Source organism: Engystomops pustulosus, chromosome 2 (assembly GCF_040894005.1).
Source record: "Engystomops pustulosus chromosome 2, aEngPut4.maternal, whole genome shotgun sequence".
NCBI classification, from domain to species: Eukaryota; Metazoa; Chordata; class Amphibia; order Anura; family Leptodactylidae; genus Engystomops; species Engystomops pustulosus.
This window is the reverse complement of record NC_092412.1, coordinates 60,573,614-60,598,439: the sequence shown is the minus strand read 5'-3', so window position 1 is coordinate 60,598,439 and position 24,826 is coordinate 60,573,614. Positions and strand designations below refer to the sequence as shown.

The following is a 24,826-nucleotide window of genomic DNA, read 5'->3' as shown; positions in this document are numbered from 1 at the left end:
GCTCATTAAATATTTCATAAAATAGAATTACTTAGAACTCAAGACCAACTTTATTTCAAGTACTGTACATTTCTGACACTTGACATACCACAGAAACAAGTGGCTGGACTGCGGCTGGTGAAGTAAGAAGATCAGATTGTAGAGCATAATGGTGGGAAGAGTAACATTGCTACATTTCCCATCCTCCAGGGAGCAGTCATGTCACGTCACGGTACAGAGGTATAGAAAGAATAATGAAGCAGCCTCACCCCAACTCATCTAATCCATATCCCAACACATGACAATCCACTGAGAATTCATCAGCAATCTAGTAACATAACCCCCTCATCATTTGCCATTCACCACTTGCTCTGTAATCCTCTTATTATCTATACGGAGAACACTTATTATTCAGACTTCATTTTATGACAATTGATAATTGTCTGGGCTGACTAGGATGGACCCTGGGGTGCTTTAATTCTGCCATGGGCCTGGGCTATATGCATATTGTAGCCCCTACAAGTTGTCATTCACTTCCTGCACATGGTAATTATCAATTTCAGAGCTAGGCTGTATGCGATTTTGTTCTAGTGCAAAGTCCACCACAATACCACCATTAAACAAGAGCCTGATCCCGTGCCAGGAACCAGGTGCCAGGGATACCTTTCTTGGATTTTCACTAGTAATATGGTTTTGTGAAATCTATCTAATATTGATTCAGATCACACTTTCTACACACGACCACCAATGTATTATAAACCTACAATAGGTAAGCAGGTAACTTAAAGGACACCTGTCATCAGGTCTATGTCACTAGTCCTGTCACTACTACCTGTTGGAGCAGCTCACAAGGATCCCATCCCAGCCTTTATCTAGTTATTTCATACATTAATCATTGCAAAATCATCTATTTTTTATAATGTAAATGAGGCTGGTCACATGGTCAGAGGCAGTGATGTCAGCCCTGTTCCCCCTCCCCTCTCCTCCCCCTGCTCATGTCTGTGTGTAATGTATAGTAAAGCATGGCTAGTGTGTGTGCTGTATCTGCTGACATGCTGCATCCTCCTAATATACAGGTGAGAGACACAGACATCAGCTACACATGAATCTGACATGTTCTGCTGTAACATGGCTGCCTGGAGCTGCTGTATCTCTCCTATACACACACATGCACACACAGGCTGCAGGGTCCGCCAGCACCAGGAAGCACATCATTATACAGCCTCACATCATTATACAGGCTGTCAGTCATCCACTGGGGGTGTGGCTGTGCCTCCCACTCATGAATAGAGTGGACAGCTTGAATATGCTAATGCTTCATTGGACATTTCACAGGTCATTTGCATACAGCTTTAGGACCTCATTGCTTAGGTTTACAGGCATGTAGAGGGACAATGAAGGGATAGAGGCAATGCTCTCTAATGGCAGTTTATGAAAATATATTTATTTAAGGGGGGTTATTTTGCATGATGGGTTCTCTTTAACCCCTTAACGCTCTGCGCCGTAGCTCTACGGCGCAGAGGTATAAGGGATGTATGAAGAGGGCTCACGGGCTGAGTCCTCTTCATACAGAGGTGGGGGTTTTTGCATTTTGCACAAAACCCCCACCGCTAATAACCGCGGTCGGTGCTTGCACCGATCGCGGCTATTAACCCTCTAAACGCGTTTAAAAGACGGCGGCGCGCGGGCGCCGCCATCTTTTTTTCGATCGCCACGCCCCCGAACGTCATCGGGGGGCGGCGATCGGTTACCATGGTAGCCTCGGGTCTTCTTTTGACACGAGGCTACATGGTTTATGCAGGTTCGTTACAATGAGCCAGTGGCTCATTGTAATGTATGACCTGCAAAAACGCCATATATTGCAATACTGTAGTATTGCAGTATATGGTAGGAGCGATCTGACCATCTAGGGTTAATGTACCCTAGATGGTCTAAAAAATAGTGAAAAAAAAAAGAAAAAAAAAAGTTTAAAAAATAAAAAAAATTAATAAAATATTAAAAGTTCAAATCACCCCCCTTTCCCTAGAACGGATATAAAACATAACAAACAGTAAAAATCACAGACATATTAGGTATCGCCGCGTCCCAAAATGCCCGATCTATCAAAATATAAAAACGGTTACGGCCGGCGGTGACCTCCGAGGCGGGAAATGGCGCCCAAATGTCCGAAATGCGACTTTTACACCTTTTTACATAACATAAAAAATGAAATAAAAAATGATCAAAATGTCGCACAGACCTCAAAATGGTAGCAATGAAAACATCGCCTCATTTCGCAAAAAATGACCCCTCACACATCTCCGTGCGCCAAAGTATGAAAAAGTTATTAGCGTCAGAAGATGTCAAAAAATTTTTTTTCTTTTTTGTACACATTCGTTTAATTTTTGAAAATGTATTAAAACACAATAAAACCTATATAAATTTGGTATCACCGCGATCGCACCGAACCAAAGAATAAAGTAGGCGTACACTCCAAAATTAAGGGATTTTAAGGTTGGTCAATTGTTTCCTTAAAGGGGTATTCCCACCTGGCTGCACTGAAACAAAGAGTGAAACAGGGGTTTGAATACTTTCCATACCCCCTGCATGTCCCGGGTCATCAGCTCGGCACCACATACAGCAGAAGAATCTGGTGCTTATTATTGTTTTGACTAAGAGGTAACAAGGTGGAGAGGGGGCAACACAATGAAGGGGATCTGCTGGAAAAAGTGCACAGTATAAAGGGGAGCTACTTGGGAGGCACAGTATGAAGGAGATCTGCTGGGAGGGGGAGGTACAGTATAAGGGGAGCTGCTGGGGCTCAGCATAAAACGCTCCTAAGCTGGGGGGGGGGGGCACAGTATGAATGGGAGCTCAGTATAAAGGGGAGCTATTGCAGGGGTACAGTATGAAAGGGAGCTGCTGGGAGACCACTGTACAAAGGGGAGCTGCTGGGAGGGCACTATGAATGGGAGCTGCTTGGGGACACAATATGAGGGAGACATGGGGGGGCACAAAGGGGTGGTCCTAAGGGTGTGTGGAGTAAAAGGTACACTGCATCTTTTGTCCTTGTTTCGCCACTGTAAAAGTTGGAAGGTATGCCATAGCAGCACTATTTCTAGGTGTGTGAGGAATAAGTAGTGAAGGATTAATTGGTAATGGGGGAGGTAGCTTACTTTGGAAAAGAGATCTTGAGGGGACAACAGGAACAGGAGTGGGTATGGCGAGTGGGACCTCTGCAATCATTGGGTCCTATAAGAATATTGTGGTTTGGGAATGGTGATTGGAAAAGCTAAGAGGATAGTAGAAGAAAGAGATCCTTAACTGATTTTAGGGAGCCTGTGACATTGTTTTTGGGGTTGTTCAGCTTTTATGAATCCCCAGTTTGTACCCTAGTTTGTAAATAATGATGCAGTACCCTGAAGGTGGAATTTGGTGAGGGTAAAGCCAGAAATAGGGTGAGGGTGTTGAAGGACTATCTAGTAAATGGCACTAGGACACAAGGAAGGTCATTTACTAAGGGCCCGAATTGTGTTTTCCCATCGGTTTACCCGAATATTACAGTTTTGCGCCGATTTTCCCTGAATTGCCTGCAAGTAATTGGATTGTGGCGCATCGACATGCACGTGACGGAAATCGGGGGGCGTTGCCGTTAGAAAACCTGACGGATTCGGAAAAACCGCAGTATAAAAAAAAAAAAAAAAAAAGGGGTTGCTTGACACGCGCTTAGGGTAGGACAGTGAACTCCAACTGACTTCAGCGCAGCAGCGACACCTGGTGGACATCGGGCGCACTACCTTAGTGAATCGCCGGAAGACCCGAATCCTCCACAGAGAACGCGCCGCTGGATCGCGATAGGACCGGGTAAGTAAATCTGCCCCAAGAAGTACAATTCACTGTAACTTGGACCCAAACTGTTGTTGGGATCAGAGGTTTCTAGCATCACTTATGGTATTACTGACAAGGATGCAGTGGTCAATGTTGGCATTTAGAATGGTTTATAAGCTGGGACCTGACGGGGGTGTAAATCACTGTTAAAGTCACCAAAAGTGGCAATTTCTTTTTTTTTCAGCACACACTCGAATATATTGAATATATGAGGTTGTTCTGATCTGCAGGTCTGATCAATGAAAGTGACTTATACACTTCCCTCTTAAACAAACACTGCATAGAATAGGAGATTGTTTTATTTCCTAAAACTTTTTAAGTAGCTCATTAAATATTTCATAAAATAGAATTACTTAGAACTCAAGACCAACTTTATTTCAAGTACTGTACATTTCTGACACTTGACATACCACAGAAACAAGTGGCTGGACTGCGGCTGGTGAAGTAAGAAGATCAGATTGTAGAGCATAATGGTGGGAAGAGTAACATTGCTACATTTCCCATCCTCCAGGGAGCAGTCATGTCACGTCACGGTACAGAGGTATAGAAAGAATAATGAAGCAGCCTCACCCCAACTCATCTAATCCATATCCCAACACATGACAATCCACTGAGAATTCATCAGCAATCTAGTAACATAACCCCCTCATCATTTGCCATTCACCACTTGCTCTGTAATCCTCTTATTATCTATACGGAGAACACTTATTATTCAGACTTCATTTTATGACAATTGATAATTGTCTGGGCTGACTAGGATGGACCCTGGGGTGCTTTAATTCTGCCATGGGCCTGGGCTATATGCATATTGTAGCCCCTACAAGTCTGTCATTCACTTCCTGCACATGGTAATTATCAATTTCAGAGCTAGGCTGTATGCGATTTTGTTCTAGTGCAAAGTCCACCACAATACCACCATTAAACAAGAGCCTGATCCCGTGCCAGGAACCAGGTGCCAGGGATACCTTTCTTGGATTTTCACTAGTAATATGGTTTTGTGAAATCTATCTAATATTGATTCAGATCACACTTTCTACACACGACCACCAATGTATTATAAACCTACAATAGGTAAGCAGGTAACTTAAAGGACACCTGTCATCAGGTCTATGTCACTAGTCCTGTCACTACTACCTGTTGGAGCAGCTCACAAGGATCCCATCCCAGCCTTTATCTAGTTATTTCATACATTAATCATTGTAAAATCATCTATTTTTTATAATGTAAATGAGGCTGGTCACATGGTCAGAGGCAGTGATGTCAGCCCTGTTCCCCCTCCCCTCTCCTCCCCCTGCTCATGTCTGTGTGTAATGTATAGTAAAGCATGGCTAGTGTGTGTGCTGTATCTGCTGACATGCTGCATCCTCCTAATATACAGGTGAGAGACACAGACATCAGCTACACATGAATATGACATGTTCTGCTGTAACATGGCTGCCTGGAGCTGCTGTATCTCTCCTATACACACACACATGCACACACAGGCTGCAGGGTCCGCCAGCACCAGGAAGCACATCATTATACAGCCTCACATCATTATACAGGCTGTCAGTCATCCACTGGGGGTGTGGCTGTGCCTCCCACTCATGAATAGAGTGGACAGCTTGAATATGCTAATGCTTCATTGGACATTTCACAGGTCATTTGCATACAGCTTTAGGACCTCATTGCTTAGGTTTACAGGCATGTAGAGGGACAATGAAGGGATAGAGGCAATGCTCTCTAATGGCAGTTTATGAAAATATATTTATTTAAGGGGGGTTATTTTGCATGATGGGTTCTCTTTAACCCCTTAACGCTCTGCGCCGTAGCTCTACGGCGCAGAGGTATAAGGGATGTATGAAGAGGGCTCACGGGCTGAGTCCTCTTCATACAGAGGTGGGGGTTTTTGCATTTTGCACAAAACCCCCACCGCTAATAACCGCGGTCGGTGCTTGCACCGATCGCGGCTATTAACCCTCTAAACGCGTTTAAAAGACGGCGGCGCGCGGGCGCCGCCATCTTTTTTTCGATCGCCACGCCCCCGAACGTCATCGGGGGGCGGCGATCGGTTACCATGGTAGCCTCGGGTCTTCTTTTGACACGAGGCTACATGGTTTATGCAGGTTCGTTACAATGAGCCAGTGGCTCATTGTAATGTATGACCTGCAAAAACGCCATATATTGCAATACTGTAGTATTGCAGTATATGGTAGGAGCGATCTGACCATCTAGGGTTAATGTACCCTAGATGGTCTAAAAAATAGTGAAAAAAAGAAGAAAAAAAAAAAGTTTAAAAAATAAAAAAAATTAATAAAATATTAAAAGTTCAAATCACCCCCCTTTCCCTAGAACGGATATAAAACATAACAAACAGTAAAAATCACAGACATATTAGGTATCGCCGCGTCCCAAAATGCCCGATCTATCAAAATATAAAAACGGTTACGGCCGGCGGTGACCTCCGAGGCGGGAAATGGCGCCCAAATCTCCGAAATGCGACTTTTACACCTTTTTACATAACATAAAAAATGAAATAAAAAATGATCAAAATGTCGCACAGACCTCAAAATGGTAGCAATGAAAACATCGCCTCATTTCGCAAAAAATGACCCCTCACACATCTCCGTGCGCCAAAGTATGAAAAAGTTATTAGCGTCAGAAGATGGCAAAAATTTTTTTTCTTTTTTGTACACATTCGTTTAATTTTTGAAAATGTATTAAAACACAATAAAACCTATATAAATTTGGTATCACCGCGATCGCACCGAACCAAAGAATAAAGTAGGCGTGTTATTTGGAGCGAAGAGTGAGAGTCGTAAAAACTGAGCCCACAAGAACGTGACGCACGTGCGTTTTTTTTTCAATTTTTCCACATTTGGAATTTTTTTTCAGCTTCGCAGTACACGGCATGTTAAAATAAATAACATTACGGGAAAGTAAAATTTGTTACGCACAAAATAAGCCCTCACACAGGTCTGTACACGTAAAAATGAAAAAGTTATGGATTTTTGAAGTTGGAGAGCGAGAAATTAGCCGAAAAACCCTCCGTCCTTAAGGGGTTAAAGGAGTTTTCCATTAACATGTAAAACCCCCATTGGGCTGGGGGAAAGGTAAGCAAAAGAAAACACATATTTACCCTGCTCTGGCTCCAGGTTCATGTGTACCTCCCTAAGTGTGTCCCTAAGATCCCAGTGGGGGTCACAGAATCATCATCCAATGAGTGACCTCCTCATATGCTTCACTCATTGAATGAAGCAGATCTTGTGACCCCCAGAACTTCTAGTCAGGCACAGGGCCAAAAAACAAAAGTACCAGAGAGATGTGGAAGCCAGAGAATTGTAAGTATGAAGTATAAGCAGAGATCTATCTAGCTACCTTTATTATCATTGCACTGATGATAGAATGGCACATAAAAGTATAGAGTATGTAAAGTATGTGGAAGAGACAGCCACCGCCTTCTAGTGCAGCCTCTTGTCTGTTTACTATGATCATATCTGATCAGAAGGGGAGGGTGAGACAGTGTAACAGTATACCTCCCCACTTCCTGAGCGGCCAAAGAGGGACAAAAGTTGTGGTGCGCTATGCGCACCGCAGAAGTTTTCCCCCCTAGGCCACGCCTTTTGTGCCACCCCTTACCTCCCACACAGTATAGCTCCCCCCTCCAGCAGATCCTCATAATGTGTCCTCTTCTCATAATAATGTGCTCTCTCCAGCAGCTCCCCATAATAATGTGCTCCCTCCAGCAGCTCCCCATAATAGTGTGCCCCCCACCAGCAGCTCCCCATAATAGTGTGCCCCCCACCAGCAGCTCCCCATAATAGTTTTCCCCCTCCAGCAGCTCCCCATAATAGTGTACCCCCCACCAGCAACTCAAAGAAAAAAAGACAGCAACCTATGTAATTACCAAAAGCTTTTTTGTTTGATGCACGCAGCCCATAGTGCATGCTTGACAAAGATTCATGGCGAATCGAAACGTTGCATTTTTTTCTATGCCTGTGTGAATAAAGGTTTAACCTTTTTTCATTATATTGGATGCTGTGGCTTTCTCTTTTTTTTATTCCTCCAGCAACTCCCCATAATAGTGTGCCCCCTCCAGCAACTCCCCATAATAGCGTGCTCCCTCCAGCAACTCCCCATAATAGCGTGCTCCCTCCAGCAACTCCCCATAATAGCGTGCTCCCTCCAGCAACTCCCCATAATAGCGTGCTCCCTCCAGCAACTCCCCATAATAGCGTGCTCCCTCCAGCAACTCCCCATAATAGCGTGCTCCCTCCAGCAACTCCCCATAATAGCGTGCTCCCTCCAGCAACTCCCCATAATAGCGTGCTCCCTCCAGCAACTCCCCATAATAGCGTGCTCCCTCCAGCAACTCCCCATAATAGCGTGCTCCCTCCAGAAACTCCCCATAATAATGTGCTCCCTCCAGCAGCTCCCCATAATAATTTGCTCCCTCCAGCAACTCCCCATAATAATGTGCCCCCTCCAACAGCTCCCCATAACAGTGTTCCCCTTCCAGCAGCTCCCCATTATTGTGTGCCCCCTCCAGCAGCTCCCCATAATAGTGTGCCCCCTCCAGCAGCTCCCCATAATAGTGTGCCCCCTCCAGCAGCTCCCCATAATAGTGTGCCCCCTCCAGCAGCTCCCCATAATAATGTGCCCCCTCCAACAGCTCCCCATAATAATGTGCTCCCTCCAGCAGCTCCCCATAATAGCGTGCTCCCTCCAGCAGCTCCCCGTATTAGTGTGTCCCCTCCAGATGCTCCCCATAATAATGTGCCCCGATCCAGCAGCTCCCCATAATAGTTTTCCCCCTCCAGCAGCTCCCCATAATAGTGTACCCCCCACCAGCAACTCAAAGAAAAAAAGACAGCAACCTATGTAATTACCAAAAGCTTTTTTGTTTGATGCACGCAGCCCATAGTGCATGCTTGACAAAGATTCATGGCGAATCGAAACGTTGCATTTTTTTCTATGCCTGTGTGAATAAAGGTTTAACCTTTTTTCATTATATTGGATGCTGTGGCTTTCTCTTTTTTTTATTCCTCCAGCAACTCCTCATAATAGTGTGCCCCCTCCAGAAACTCCCCATAATAGTGTGTCCCCTCCAGCAGCTCCCCATAATAATGTGCTCCCTCCAGCAACTCCCCATAATAGTATGCTCCCTCCAGCAACTCCCCATAATAATGTGCTCCCTCCAGCAACTCCCCATAATAGCGTGCTCCCTCCAGCAACTCCCCATAATAGTGTGTCCCCTCCAGCAGCTCCCCATAATAGTGTGCTCCCTCCAGCAGCTCCCCATAATAGTGTGCTCCCTCCAGCAGCTCCCCATAATAGCGTGCTCCCTCCAGCAACTCCCCATAATAATGTGCTCCCTCCAGCAACTCCCCATAATAGCGTGCTCCCTCCAGCAACTCCCCATAATAATGTGCTCCCTCCAGCAACTCCCCATAATAGCGTGCTCCCTCCAGCAACTCCCCATAATAGCGTGCTCCCTCCAGCAACTCCCCATAATAGCGTGCTCCCTCCAGCAACTCCCCATAATAGCGTGCTCCCTCCAGCAACTCCCCATAATAATGTGCTCCCTCCAGCAACTCCCCATAATAGCGTGCTCCCTCCAGCAACTCCCCATAATAGCGTGCTCCCTCCAGCAACTCCCCATAATAATGTGCTCCCTCCAGCAACTCCCCATAATAGCGTGCTCCCTCCAGCAACTCCCCATAATAGCGTGCTCCCTCCAGCAACTCCCCATAATAATGTGCTCCCTCCAGCAACTCCCCATAATAGCGTGCTCCCTCCAGCAACTCCCCATAATAATGTGCTCCCTCCAGCAACTCCCCATAATAGTGTGTTCCCTCCAGAAACTCCCCATAATAATGTGCTCCCTCCAGCAGCTCCCCATAATAATTTGCTCCCTCCAGCAACTCCCCATAATAATGTGCCCCCTCCAACAGCTCCCCATAACAGTGTTCCCCTTCCAGCAGCTCCCCATTATTGTGTGCCCCCTCCAGCAGCTCCCCATAATAGTGTGCCCCCTCCAGCAGCTCCCCATAATAGTGTGCCCCCTCCAGCAGCTCCCCATAATAGTGTGCCCCCTCCAGCAGCTCCCCATAATAATGTGCCCCCTCCAACAGCTCCCCATAACAGTGTTCCCCTTCCAGCAGCTCCCCATTATTGTGTGCCCCCTCCAGCAGCTCCCCATAATAGTGTGCCCCCTCCAGCAGCTCCCCATAATAGTGTGCCCCCTCCAGCAGCTCCCCATAATAGTGTGCCCCCTCCAGCAGCTCCCCATAATAATGTGCTCCCTCCAGCAGCTCCCCATAATAGCGCGCCCCCTCCAGCAGCTCCCCGTATTAGTGTGTCCCCTCCAGATGCTCCCCATAATAATGTGCCCCGATCCAGCAGCTCCCCATAATAGTTTTCCCCCTCCAGCAGCTCCCCATAATAGTGTTCCCCCTCTGGCAGCTCCCCATAATAGTGTGCCCCCCTCCCTCACCATCTCCCCATAATTATGTGCCCCCCTCCTCAGCAGCTCCCCAATAATGTTCCCCCCTACCCGAGCAGCTCCCCATAATAATGTGCTCCCTCCAGCAACTCCCCATAATAGCGCGCCCCATCCAGCAGCTCCCCGTATTAGTGTGTCCCCTCCAGATGCTCCCCATAATAATGTGCCCCGATCCAGCAGCTCCCCATAATAGTGTTCCCCCTCTGGCAGCTCCCCATAATAGTGTGCCCCCCTCCCTCACCATCTCCCCATAATTATGTGCCCCCCTCCTCAGCAGCTCCCCAATAATGTTCCCCCCTACCCGAGCAGCTCCCATAATAATGTGCTCCCTCCAGCAACTCCCCATAATAGCGTGCCCCATCCAGCAGCTCCCCGTATTAGTGTGTCCCCTCCAGATGCTCCCCATAATAGTGTTCCCCCTCTGGCAGCTCCCCATCATAGTGTGCCCCCCTCCCTCACCATCTCCCCATAATAATTTGCCCCCCCTCCTCACCATCTCCCCATAATTATGTGCCCCCCTCCTCAGCAGCTCCCCAATAATGTTCCCCCCTACCCGAGCAGCTCCCCATAATAATGTGCCCCCCTACCCCAGCAGCTCCTCTTTTTACCATGATACAATGGAGCAGATTTACTTACCCGGTCCATTCGTGATACAGCGGCGCGCTCTCTGCAGTGGATTCGGGTGTTCCTGCGATTCACTAAGGTAGTTCCTCCAATGTCCACCAGGTGTCGCTGCTGCGCTGAAGTCCGCCGAGGTCCGCTGGAGTTCACGATCCATTGCCGGGTGAAGGTAAGCGCGTGTCCAGCCACACTTTTTTTTTTTTTAAATGCGGCGGTTTTTCCAAATCCGTCGGGTTTTCTAATGGCCACGCCCCCCGATTTCCATTGCGTGCATGCCGGCGTCGATGCGCCACAAACCGATCGCGTGCGCCAAAAACCCGGGGCAATTCAGGAGAAATCGACGCAAAACGGTAATATCCGGGTAACCCGACGCGATTCGGGCCCTTAGTAAATGACCCCCAATGTTCTCTCCAGCAGGAAGTTGCCGCTGTGTCCCGGGGAGGAGGGGAAGGGCTACATGTGAAGTGGAGTCGGAGCAGTGGGAAGGCAGGTTGCTGCAGGGTCAAGCTCATCTGCTCTCTCTGCATTCCGCCTCCTGGTCCCAAGGGCCAATTCTTGTTGGGATGTTGCGAAGATGTGCAGAACACAGCGGGGCAAACCGGGACAAACTCCTGAAAAACCAGGACTGCCCCACCGAATCCAGGGCAGTTGGGACCTATGTAACAGCCTGTGAAAATGTGGCATTGAGGGGCTCCGGTATAAGAAAATTGCCACAGTCAAGGTGCCCGGAGCTATGAGTAAGTGTCCCTTATCATGCTTGATTTAAATGGTAAATTAACTATAAAGATTAACTTTTACTTCTCAATTTAACAAGCCTGATATGTGCCTTGCAACAATTCTGTCTGAGCTCCTTGTTTAGTTCCTTACACCTCATGATTCTCATGTGCTCTGACATGCACTGTGAGCTGTGAGGTCTTTTATAGACAGGTGCTTTTCCTAATTAAGCTTAATCAGTTTAATTAAACACAGCTGGACTCCAATGAAGGAGTAGAACCATCTCAAAGAGGATCAGAAGAAAATGGACAACATGCAAGTGAAATATCAGCAAAGGGCGAGATACTTGTGATACATGTGATATTACAGTTTTTCTTGTTTAATAAACTAGCAAATATATCTACATTTCATTTTTCTTTCCAGTCAAGTTGGGGTGCAGTGTGTACATTAATGAGCAATAAAAGAACTTTTTTGTCTTGCAATAAAAGAAAGTGTAAAGGGGTCTACATATTTTCCATACCCACTGTAGGTTCATTTTAATTTCAAAGTGTTACTTACATTTTGTAGGTCCCATGTCATATAACTTAGGAATAGTGGGATGACGGACCTTGATGGTAAATGTTGCAGTATGTCCATCACTCTGAAACTGGACTGAAAAGCAAGGAAAAAGAAGAAGTGTTATATTGTTTTCAAAGATATTTCATGGGAAATTTACAAGAATACAGAAGATACATTTAATTTAACAGGACGGAAGTGTATTCATACACTCTTAAAAAAAAAAAAAAGTTGTCATCAACCACATATCCTGAACAGTGATACAATTGCAATGATTTTATTCTATTTTGTGGTGAAGGTGTGCGGCTTTACTATGATTACTGTTTGGCGGCTTGCAACTAGGAAACTAGTACAAGACAAAGTTTCACATGCAAAAGAAAATGGCCATTCCAATATGTAAAATAATATTAATCTTTATTTATATAGCACCATCATATTCTGTAGCGTCATATGAGTATAAGCCGAGTTTTTCAGCACAAAAATGTGCTGAAAAACTCAAACTCGGCTTATACTGGAGTCAAGAAAAAATTAAGTCGAAACTCAACTTTCCGGGACCCCCCACAGGTCTTCTCTTCTTCGGTCCGCACTCTGATGTCAGCAACGGCTGATGTTACAGCTTTTTAGGAATTGGGCAAATGGGGGCTGGTTAACTACTGGGGCAAGGGGCTGGCTATATACTTGGATAGGAGGCTGGCACACTGCTGCCATCTTCTCTACAAAGTCCAAAGTCAATGAGACTGCAGAGAAGCCTGGAACTTGGTATCTATTTGGTGTTTGCCCAATAACAGACAGGGGGAGGACATAGGATGGATAAGTAGAAAGAGTTGACGTTTCATGCAGTTAGCGAGTGTGATAGGCTTGTCTAAAAAGATGGGTTTTAAGAGCATGTTTGAAACTTTGGAGCTTAAGTATTAGTATGATAGTCCGGGGAAGGAGATTTCAGAGAATTGGTGCAGCTCGGGAGAAGTCCTGAAGATATGTGTGAGAGATTCAAATTAAGGTAGAGATTAATCTAATATCACTGGCTGATCGAAAAGCATGGGTTGTGCGATAGACTGAGATAAGACAGGAGAGGTAGGGAGGTGCAGCATTCTGAATAGTTTTGTGGATGAGGGCGATTGTTTAAAACTGTATTCGGAAGGAGACATTGCTACATTAATCTTTTGCATATGAGAGAGGCTCTTTGACTCTTTGTTACTCTGCCACTAGCACATTTATTTTTCCTGAACTTCACTTCACACTGCACTATGGCACATATTCCACAACTTTCTTGAACAATCAAGTACAGAAAGACTCCACTGGTACCCTCACCACAACCTATACAGAAAATCCCCGGATCACATCAATGTTCTATCCCTAGATCGCAATTCACCAAGATGACACTACTATACATGGACCTGGAAGTAAAGAGAGGATAGACAGATTTTCTGAACATGGCTTTTACCATGTGATAATAAAAATAGTCCCACTGGTTCAGGGGATAAAATTCACTACATAGCCAAAATTATTCTAAACATCAGATGTGACCATTGGTGTGTGCTTTACCTAATATCAACAAATTCAAGAACCCTCTCCTTCCATGTTACACATCTTTCAATTAATTTTGAGACAATGGAGCTCATTTACTAAGGGTCCGCGGACCACATTTGTGTAGGGTTTCCTGACGATTCCCGTGTTGCACCGCATTTAAAAGGGGTTTTTGGCGCATGAGATCGGAGCTCCAACTTTCATGAAACGTAAATTGAGGGGGGGGGGGGGTGTGGCCATCGGACAACCCGACTGATTCAGACGAAGCAGCATTTAAAATTCAAATTGTGTCGCAAGACATGCACTGGGAAGAAGATGGTGAACTCCGGCGGACCTGAGCGGGGAAGCTACAGATGCAGGAAATCGGGCACACGAGCTATGTGAATCGCGGCACAACGCAGGATCGTCGGACAGTCCGGATCGGGGATAGCGTGAGGAACGGGAAAGTAAATGTGCCCCTATGTATTTTTTGCTAGAGAATCATTTGTTTAAAGGGGTTGGCCACTTTACAATAAATCTCTTCTATAAAGCATGTCTTTGCATGTATAATGTACCTATGTCTTTGCCTCCTTTGATAGCCTCAGCCTTTCCCTGTTCCCTGCTCCAGACCAACCTCATGGCATCACCCACTGTACCTTTTCTCTAACAGCTCGTCCTCACTGACAGAGGCGTGAAGATGGGAGGGAGGCAGGATGAGTCTTAACTCTCCCGCCGCAGCTACTTCTAGTCAGGAGAGCTCAGACATGTAAACAAATAATCATTGGAAGTCTGCAACCAGTACAGAAGTAACAGAACTGCTGAATCACTTGATGAACATTTAGCTATCATAACATGCTACTGTCATGCCTCATGTATCCTTTCTTGTTGGTAAGCATACCATCAGTCCATACAGTCATGTTCATCTACCTCTTAGGTTTCCCCATATTCTATACTCCAAACTGTCCCCTAATCTTCTACATGTCCAATATTATTTCTATACTTACCTAAGTCCTTTCATTATCTCCTACCCAGTGTAGTTACATTACTACTGCCATTACATTTTATATGACACACTGGGGCACATTTACTTACCAGTCTGCTGGAGCTCATGGAAAGTGCATTGTCCGACTATAATGTACTGTGCCGCGATTCACCAAGATCGTACACCAGATATCCTGCATGTGTTGCTTACCCACAGAAAAAAAAACTGTAAAAGCCTAATATAAATGCCCTAAGGAGTCATGGGATTGGAGAAGAGTCACTCTGGGTTGACCCAAACGGATTTGACTAATGTCCCATAGAGTACCTGTTCTATGGAATTACACCATTAGGGGACATCCTAGCATGACTCTCCCCATGCAATTCCTAATGGGTCATTTGAGTGCAGTGTACATTTCTTCATAAAACTAAGTCACCCAGAAAATAGAAGACCATCATTGTGATCCCGACACAAGTTTGTGGAACTAAATCCTAATGTCATGTCCCCTTTAACCCTAGGTATAGAGCGTCTTCACTTTAATTGAGAAACTTGTCCATTTGTTAGAATAATCACGGTAATAGTCTTTATTACAAATTCTGAATAGCTCCAATTATCAGCAATGCTCACATTACAAAATGCAACATGGTCTCAACACTGAAAGCTCAAGTCAAAACATGAAGGAGTATTGTTCGCCCAACATTCCTATTTACGGTTTCCATGGAGCCAATATAGACTGAAAGCCTCAGAGCATAATAGAACAAATCAGAATCCCAAATTACTTTGCCTTGTTATATGCGTGACAACCTACTAAGACATTGGTAAGTTCCACTTATATATCACAGGAGTCGAAGCCAAAGATTGTTACTTATATATTTTCAAGTCCAAGTCAATGGGTTACAGTAATAGACAGAAGATTTTTATATATACCCCTAAATGTAATATTGCCCACCATAAAAGATAACTCACCGGTGTCTGCAGTGTTTGGGTTGAACACTGTGTTGGAATAAGAAACTAACTGAAGCTGGCGGTTCAGATTATCCAACAAGGAGCTACATAACGTTATTTGTTTTTCTCCTGCTCCCTTTATTGTGACACTGTCAACTTCTGCAGCCACGTTAAGGGTCCCTAGGGTGCAGGACAAGCTCACCTGAAAAAGAGAGAAAGGTGCCTGTGATTACATAGTTGGCGCACATTCAGCAGGTGTTATCTCTGTACAGGTGGTAGTGCTGTACAGATAATTTACCAAACAAGGGGAATCTCCAAAGGTACCCTCCTCCAAAAACATTAAAACCAGCAAAACTCATCCCCGATTTCATCCGCGCCGTACAATGGGAAAAGATAGAGCATGCTCTATCTTTTCCCGTGTGTGCACCCGTGCGCCGCTGTTTTCTTTGGAGGGGAATGGGTCACCTTCTCTCCAGCGCATTGCGGTATGCACTATGTACATTTTATTTAACTTGGAGACACTGCATGTAAATATAATTCAGACAAACTGCTTGCATATGCAAATGTGAGGCATGGCATATCTTTCATTTGGCAGCAGTGCATGTATTTTATTTGGTGACACTGTAGGGCACATTTACTAAAAAAAAATGTACGTGCATGAGGCTCGAGATTCATGAACTGTGGTGCCCTTTCCGCATGAATCTGGCTCCCCTGCACTGCCCCAGCAGATTGCACAAAATTTTCTTTGTTGCACCTTCAACCGTGTGACGCACCTCTGCTGGACTTTGCATGATAAATGTGGGGCATGGTCTGACTGAAGAATAGTGCAGCCGCACCCCAAAAGGGTTGTATGCAATACATATGTGGCACGGGCACTTCTTAAAAAGTGTGCGCCTGCATCTATATCATTTAGAGGCATTATGATAAAACAGAAACACTTAGTCACAGTGCCTGAATCGGAGTGTGGTAATCTCCAAATATTTGTTCTCCTTGCACAGGCGAAGGGAAGAGTGAGAGCAGTAGGTGAGTGAGACATGTTCTGCACATTGTAACAGCTTGTGAATCAGCAGCACTGAGGCTCTTGCTTATTAGCATAATTTTACAGTTGATTTTAGTTCGAAGGAGGCCATGGATAGCAAATATAAGAAGATTTACCACAGTCACAGTGCCTGGATTTATGAGTAAGTGCCCCTGGTTTATCATGATGGATTTTGATGGTAGATTTTCTTCAAGTACTGAGGTCATTTTGGCATTAGTGATTAAATCCTACACTGCCTAATTCAAAAAAGAGCTCCTAGTCTGGTGTGGGATCAATTAAAACTTTGTTATGAGGCACAATCACTTCTAGTCCTTGGGCTCAGTCATAAATACTGTAACAGAACAGACATCAGCACATAAGTAGAGCACTAGAACCAAACACTGTATATATACAGTAAATATGATAAAATGATACAAGACTGCCCACAGTTGAAAAGGGCCTGTATATTTATTTCAAACTGACATTTATCAAACAACCAGGGGCATAACTACAGGGGTACAAGCCACTATGGGCCCCGGCAACTGGAGTTTTGGGTATGTATATGCTGTATGTGTGTGTATAATTTATATGGTATTATATGTATATATGTGATGTGTATATGCTACATAGGTGTATATGTGCAGTGTGTATATTGTATTTATGCTATATGCGTATATATGCTGTATGTGTATGTATATAAGCATACAAATGTGTGTATATATGAATGTATAAAATGTATGTATTTATATATGTACATTCACACATGAATTACATAGGGAGAAATGGTGTCCCATTCGGAAGTCTGCTATGGGGCCCTGCCTCTCCTAGTTGCCCCTGCAAACATCTCAAACTTCTGATTTGTTAATATAATAATTTGGAGAGATTATTTATACATGCAGTGAGGGCTGCCCAGCAAGCTGGTTACTGAGGGGAACAATACAAGTCTGAAGCAGTTATAGGGTACAAGCTATGCCTAAAGAAAATTGTATATAGATATATATTTGAGGCACAGGCAGTGCCATACCTTTCCATTGGTTGTCTATGGTATGGGCATATATACTCCCATGGATGTATTGTAAATAAAAGCTTATAGGGGCTGACATTCCTGGTGTGAGTAAAAGTTGCCCACTTATAATAACAAGGTTATGTATCTGCTTTGTATACAGGATATTACATAACATATAAAAAATGTAAAAACAAAAACCTGTTAACACTTCCCATGCCAAAAATAGCTTGCAATGTCTGGTTAAACCTGTCCTCTCCCTGCATGTCCCTCCCTCTACTGGTTAATATAATGACTGTTTTCGGAAAGATCATACGACTATGCTGGTAATGTTTCTCTCCTTACACAACCAAGGAAAGTCAACGGATTACTCATTTCCTTCTGAAGGCGTCTATAATATGTGCATACAAAGTAATCTCCATGAATCTTAAATTATAGATAAGGGGTTGTCCAGGTTTTTGGACGAAGACAAAAAAGTATGTAAAACACCTACCAAATGTGGATCATTTTGGTACAAATTTCACCAAAAATGTGTAATATTAGATTTTTACATCTTGTAAACACATGCCAGCGTTCTATTTCCGGGCACGTGTGATATTTGCAACACTTGGATTGAATTAGCACTCCTTTCCAGCCCTCTTTCTTTTTTCTAGTATTGAAGTATTTACAATTATGTGATTACGTGAATGTTTGTGGTTTGGCAGTTAATTGTTGCAAAGTAAGCAGAAATCATTCCTGATCAGTCAGTTTTGCTCAAAACAAGCCAATTCCCCTTGTAACAACTATTCCAGACAGACCTGAATAGCCTGAAGCTGCTGAGATGTCATTTCTTTACCAGGCCTTGAACAATAATGTATTGTATATAATAAGAGTCTCTTTGATGGGGGAATGAGACATGTTATGGGTCTTCTTAGGCTCCAAGCCGTTTACCTTTTTCATTAATCTATGAGACATGTTAGTCCATAAATTGTGGGGCAGAATCAGCATTGGACTGGCCCACCGGTCATCAGATCACATTCATCTCAGGGCAGAGGCCTAGGCCTTTGCCCAGGTTGGAACACGGTCAACTCGGAGCAATCACAATATAGTCATTACATTCGCCCACGCCTGTTCACAGAACATTCAGAGGCTCTATCCCGAGATAACTGATGATGTCATCTGCTGGTGCTTGCGCTGAAACACAATCAGGTCATAATAATGCTGGTGCCCAGAGTATACTGTGAGCCGATGCGGGTGAATGACATGAATGGGTCCCTCTGGGCACTCTTTTTCCCACTGTGGGGGACATTGAGACTTTATAGATGTAGGGGGGCATGTTATAGGCAACTATGGGGGCACTGTGTCTATGTTTGCTTATTTAGGGCCCCAGTGACTAGACTGACATTAGGGCCCCTCTGGGTATTTTGCCTACCGTAGGGTGCCAATAACTATTTAAGCTACAGGGGAGGGGGCTGTGTCATTATGGCTTCTGTGTGGGCACTGTTACTATACTGGCTATGATCCCTGTGACTATTTTGACTAAAATGGAGACCCTGCGACTATTTTGCCTACTGGGTTAGCACTGCAATTGTAAGGCTGTTGTGGGGGCCCGGTGACTATATTGGCTACTGTGGAGGCACCGTTACTATATTGGCTATTGTGGAGCACCATTACTATTTGACTAATGTGGGGGGCTGCTATTACAATGATGTTATAAGGGGCCCTGTGACTATTTGGCTCCTACGGGGGCACTGTGACTATATTTGGTATTGTGGGGACACTTATTATATTGGCTACTCTGGAAGCCATGTGACTTTATTGGCTACTGTGGGTACCCTGGGACTGTTTGGAAATTATGGAGGCCCTTGTGACTTTATTGGCTACTGACGGGGCATAATTGGGATCTCTAGGGGACCAAGAGAACAGTATTATATTTGTGATTAGAAAGTGTAGGAGATGGTTAAGAAATGAGGAAACCTAAAATATTTGTGTTGAAAAATCTGCACAGAAGAATGGAAGCTGGAAGAAGCTGACATGGAAGGCCTATACAAGAACAATATGAAAGAAAATTTATCTCATCAAAGTTCTTTTATTACCCATGAGCTTACATGTATCTCTATGTGTAATTAATGTTAACTACCGAGCTACTGCAGTGGTACACAGTCATACATTGGGTTCCATGGAATCTTGAGGACTGTTGCTGTCACTCAATAGTTATTATCAATCAGCATCACAAAAAGTCTCTGTGTAGCCCATGACATATTGCCAACCATATCATTTTCCATGTCCATTGTATGTCCCCAGTTATAAATGGACATAGTTAGAGTATAAATCGAGCACAGCCCTGTGATAGGAGAGGTTATAACAACCAGTTGTCAAGCTTAGTTCTAGTACTGTATTTATGTACCAAGCCTGGTGCTGGTGCTACACTTTATAGCAAGCTTGGTACTAAGATAGGCAGTATATTTTTTAGATACTTTGGCTTAGTTATCATAAGTGCCCCAGAATCTGGAATATTTTCAACCAACCAACTAATAGGAAGTAAGAAGTAAGGGTAGATAGTCTTCCACTATGTCAGATTTATCATCCAGCATCAGATGCTTTTATAAATCTGTGCAGTATACGACTCTTTCTACACTGTGTAATGTTAGATGCTTTTAATAAATCTGCTACCAAAGTGTTTAGTACTGAGTAACATGTTTTACCCAATAATTAGGAGTAGGTATATTTTTTCTAGTAACATGATCGGTGGGCCTCAAAAAGGATTTACTCTAGTAGGTCCAAGGTACTGGGCAGTATTCATAGAAAACCCCTGTTTTAGGCTTCATTCAAACGATGTATGCCCGGGTATACATCAGCGCTGCAGAGAGGAGTAGGGGATGAGCGCAGTTCTCCCCCGCCCCTCTCCATAGGATTATACAGAGCATTGTGCCATATTCCGTACAGGGCCGTGAGCCCATAGAAGTGTATGGGGGACGTATATACGCCGGCAGTATATATGTCCCCCATACATTCGTGTGAATGTAGCCTAACTAAAGTAAAATATACAAAAAACAATATTGGATAAGACTTAACCCTGTGCAAATAGGTAAGTTCCAAGGATAATACTAGATCTCGTGCTGTGAGATCAGAACCTTTCCAATAGGAAACTGAGCTATATAACAGTTGAGTATTATGGCTGTGCGCACAGTGGGAGAGAGGCAAGTACTTTTACTATGTTTTTACCTTGAGAGTACTATATATAAATCTATCGATATCTATATATATATATCTCTATCTATCTATCTATCTATATATATATTACATAAAGTTATTATTGCTGACCCAGAACATGTATTAACTGATACATAACACGTTATATGTATTTATTGATTATGCACTGTTTACGCATTAATTAATTATTGGGGGAAGCACTGAGCAGTGTTCGGTTCTGGTGCTCTACTTCTGTTTTGGGGCCTAATTCTGGTACTGAATTTCAGAGCCCGATTCTGGTGCTGGATTTATGTTTCTGAGCCTGGTCCTGGAACCCAATTTCTTTTTGAAGCCCAGTTCTGGTGCTGTTTTTCTGTTTCAGAGCTTAGCTCAAGTGCTGTATTTATGTAACAAGCTATTATAAGAATTTTGGAGAAGCACTGTATATACTAACTCAAATGGATACTATAGCATACAGTATAATTCATCTGGATGTACTGTATTTATATATTTATTTGGAAGGGAAATATTTTTTAAATTTAATTAATTGAGGTGGGGGCAATATATAGAACTTAATTACCATAGATAAAACGACATAGAAACTGCACCATTACACATACAATGGTGCAGAGATCACGAACAGGAGAGTGAGACGGTAATATCAGGATGTGCATATCATTCCCGTACGGATCTCATTAGCCTATTAATACATTTTGCTACCGTATGCTGTGTACACATTATTACCCCCTCAGTTTTCTAATGAATCTCCGGTGTAAAGAGGAGATGCGGAGTCCCACTTGCCAGTCTCAGGCAACCAATTCTTTTAACCATTTCATATAAACATGAAAGAATGATAGCAATTACAAATAAAAAGCCACATCCTATGGAGAATGTGCACAGATTCAGGAACACCTTATACAGTATCGCTATAATGTGGATGGTAACTGTGGCTGTATAACAGACTCATACTGGCACACGGTCCCACAACTCCTACGTACTGAAGTAGTTTACACCACTTTGAGATATATAGAAAAAAATCCTTACCTCGTAATTCTGTTTCTTTTTCAGATCTAGTAAACCAAGTCCTGCAAGAATAAAAGCATGTCTGAGGAGATCATTTTGTCTACCAAAAATATACTTCCAACATTGTGGGGGTGTTGGACTTTATTGATGGTGCGCCTGCTAAATGCCTGCTAAAACGTCTAGGTTCATATATAAGGCGCACCTGATTATAAGGATGAATGACCAGCAGGTGGCAGACCTGTGCACAGTTCAAGGCAGCTGTTGTCTGTAAGTACGGTTCATATATAAGGCGCACTGGACTATAAGGCGCACCTTTGATTTCTGAGAAAATCAAAGGATTTTTTGTGCGCCTTATAGTCCAAAAAATACGGTAATAGTAAGATTATACAGTGTATGACATTCCAGGTTTCAGTGCCGGGTCTATAGGAGAGGCGAACAGGGAGAGACCAAAAAGCGCTCATAGAGTAGTAGTTTGTACAACATTTGACAAATTCAGATGGGGGAGGAAAGAATGAGGCTCACCAGATAGAGTTGTGCAAGTTCCAGGCACAACACTAGTGGAAGGCTTGAGCTGAGTACCAATCAGGTGCTGCCCGTTGACGGGATCAGCAGAGCGCAGTAGCCACACCGGTCTGGATCAGATGCATGGGATGATGGGGTGATTGTCACTATGGCGCACACTAGTAGTTAAAAGTGATTCGGAGAGTACTTCACAACAAATCTGTTTATTGGATGTCTCAGTAACACACCGCGTTTCGGAATCAAAGGCGATTCCTTTTTCAAGTGAGGAGAGACTAGAAGCTCAGGTCTTAAGTGTCTTTCCAGCACTGCAATTTAGCTGGCTGACAGGGACTCGTTTCTGTATGATGCAAGCACCCCCCTACTGGGATCAAACCCACCTAGGGGTATGTTTCAGCAGGCCGCATATGTTAGTGTGCAGCCAGCCTAAGGGTGATAGCACCCGTGGCATTCCGGCAAAAAAACACATGCGTTTTTTGAAAAAACATCAATTTTTTACAGGTTTGACCAATTATCTTAATTCAAACTGGTCAAAAACACATGCGTTTGATGGACTGCTTAAAAACGGGCCAAAACCGCCACTAAGATTTTACCACAGTCAACATGGTAAAGACCAGAACAAGTGCCGTGAGTCACACACCTGGTATGAGTATTGTCTTCAGAGGACGGACTTCCACACCCTGGAGAGGGTATTGCAATGGAGAATTTGCTTCTGCAACAATAATCTTGTCTGCTGGACTATATGATCTGAGAGAGAAAACAAAAGATAAGTCACAGATTAATCAGCTTTTATATACAATATTTATCTTTTTCTGACAAAATTTTTCATTTGTTGAAATTCAAAGCAAAAAGTCACTAGGAATGTGATTTTTAGCTGGTGACAGGTTCCAATAGTCTATGCTATGCTCATTTTAAAAAAAAAAGTCTTTGTCAGCATTCTGAATCATTTTAGGAGTTTATACAAGTTAAATTCACACTATCTGGCTCCCTGCCACCAGCGTATGCCAAAAAACCAGCGTATGCCAAAAGGTTTCCACGCTGGTATAGATGGAGCGTTTTTTTGTTCATTTTTTACTCCCCACCTTGGAAAATGTAGAACTTTATCATTTTTCCATGTACAGAGCTGTATGAGGGCTTATTGTATTTCTTAGTGATATAAAGTCATTCTATGCTTTGTACTGAAAAGCAGCCATTTTCTTGTAAGCTCATTTTTACGGCTTTTACTGTGCGCTCCAAATAACACATCTAATTTTTTCTTTGGTCCGATCACAGGGATCTTAAAATGTATACAGGTTTTGTGTTTTAATACATTTTTTAAAATTAAAACCTTATTAAACACAATTTTGTCTCGCCATCTTCTGACGCTAATACCTTTTTCATACTTCGGTGTACGGAGCTGTGTGAGGTGTCATTTTTTGTGTGAAATAAGCTGTTGCTGCTACCATTTTTAGGAATGTACAACCTTTTATTCACTTTTTGTTAATTTTTTTTATATGCTGTAAAATGCAATGTTTCAGGGTTCTATATTCTGATCGGACATCGGACATTTTGAGACGCAGTGATACCTAATGATTTTACTAGTTTATTTATTTTATATCAGTTCTAGGGAAAAAAAATAGCACATTGTTACAGATCTGCAGAAACAAGACAGACCCTATTATGTATGTATACTTCAAGGAGCGTTAAGAGGTTAATTACATTGACAATTCAAATGTATTAATGTGTGGCACAAGGTCTGTTTCTGGCACCCCATTTTAGCAGGTTTTGCACGGTGATTTTATAAAGTATAGCACAGCCTTAATGTATTTGGCGCACTGTAAGATGAACACATGAGCGTCACCAACAACAAGCCATATTCATGAAGGTCTTAGAAGTTGGTAGACTTGCGTTTGGTATGTGCCAAAAAGGGTGTTGGGAAACCATAAGTGCAGGAAAAGTGTGGGGATTCAAAAGCTGCACCCAAATTGTTTGACAAAGAAAAAAAGTTGTGAGGGTTGGAAATCTAAGGTTTTTGCGGCACCAACGCTAATCTGTTGGAACAGGTGCAAAGTAAAAAAATATCCTGGGATTGCTCGACAAAAATCATGCACAAAACAGTTAATAAATGTGCCCCATAGAATTGGGAAATGTTTTTGAATCCATTATCAGGCCTTGTAGTATACCATGCCGTGTAATATGTCTGAATACAGCAGGTTCTGCAGTCATAAAGATGTCCTTATCCCTGAATAAAGGATAGAAAATTCATACTAGAGCTTATACATGTCATACAAAAAGGTTTCTCACTGAAACCTCTACATAATCCTCTTACATATGCCACAACAGAAAGGCTTCCTGTAAACTGACTTATTGAATGGATGGTCGGACTAATTTCAATAAAAATAAGAAAACTATACAGTATATATCTAGCAAGTGAAAGTCCAGCAGATTATACGCATAAAAGCA

General features: G+C 43.4%; 1 protein-coding gene across 6 annotated transcripts in view; it reads right to left on the bottom strand.

The window, feature by feature from the left end:
- Positions 1-24,826, bottom strand: part of B4GALNT1 (beta-1,4-N-acetyl-galactosaminyltransferase 1) — an 86,891-nt gene that overhangs the window by 12,381 nt on the left and 49,684 nt on the right. For all 6 annotated transcript variants that reach the window (XM_072134854.1, XM_072134852.1, XM_072134855.1 and 3 more), the window contains 4 exons: positions 23,025-23,131; positions 21,887-21,927; positions 15,672-15,852; positions 12,224-12,316 (listed from right to left, as the gene is read on the bottom strand). In XM_072134854.1, the coding sequence (XP_071990955.1) occupies positions 12,224-12,316; positions 15,672-15,852; positions 21,887-21,927; positions 23,025-23,131 (422 nt within the window). The remainder of the gene's footprint in view (positions 1-12,223; positions 12,317-15,671; positions 15,853-21,886; positions 21,928-23,024; positions 23,132-24,826) is intronic.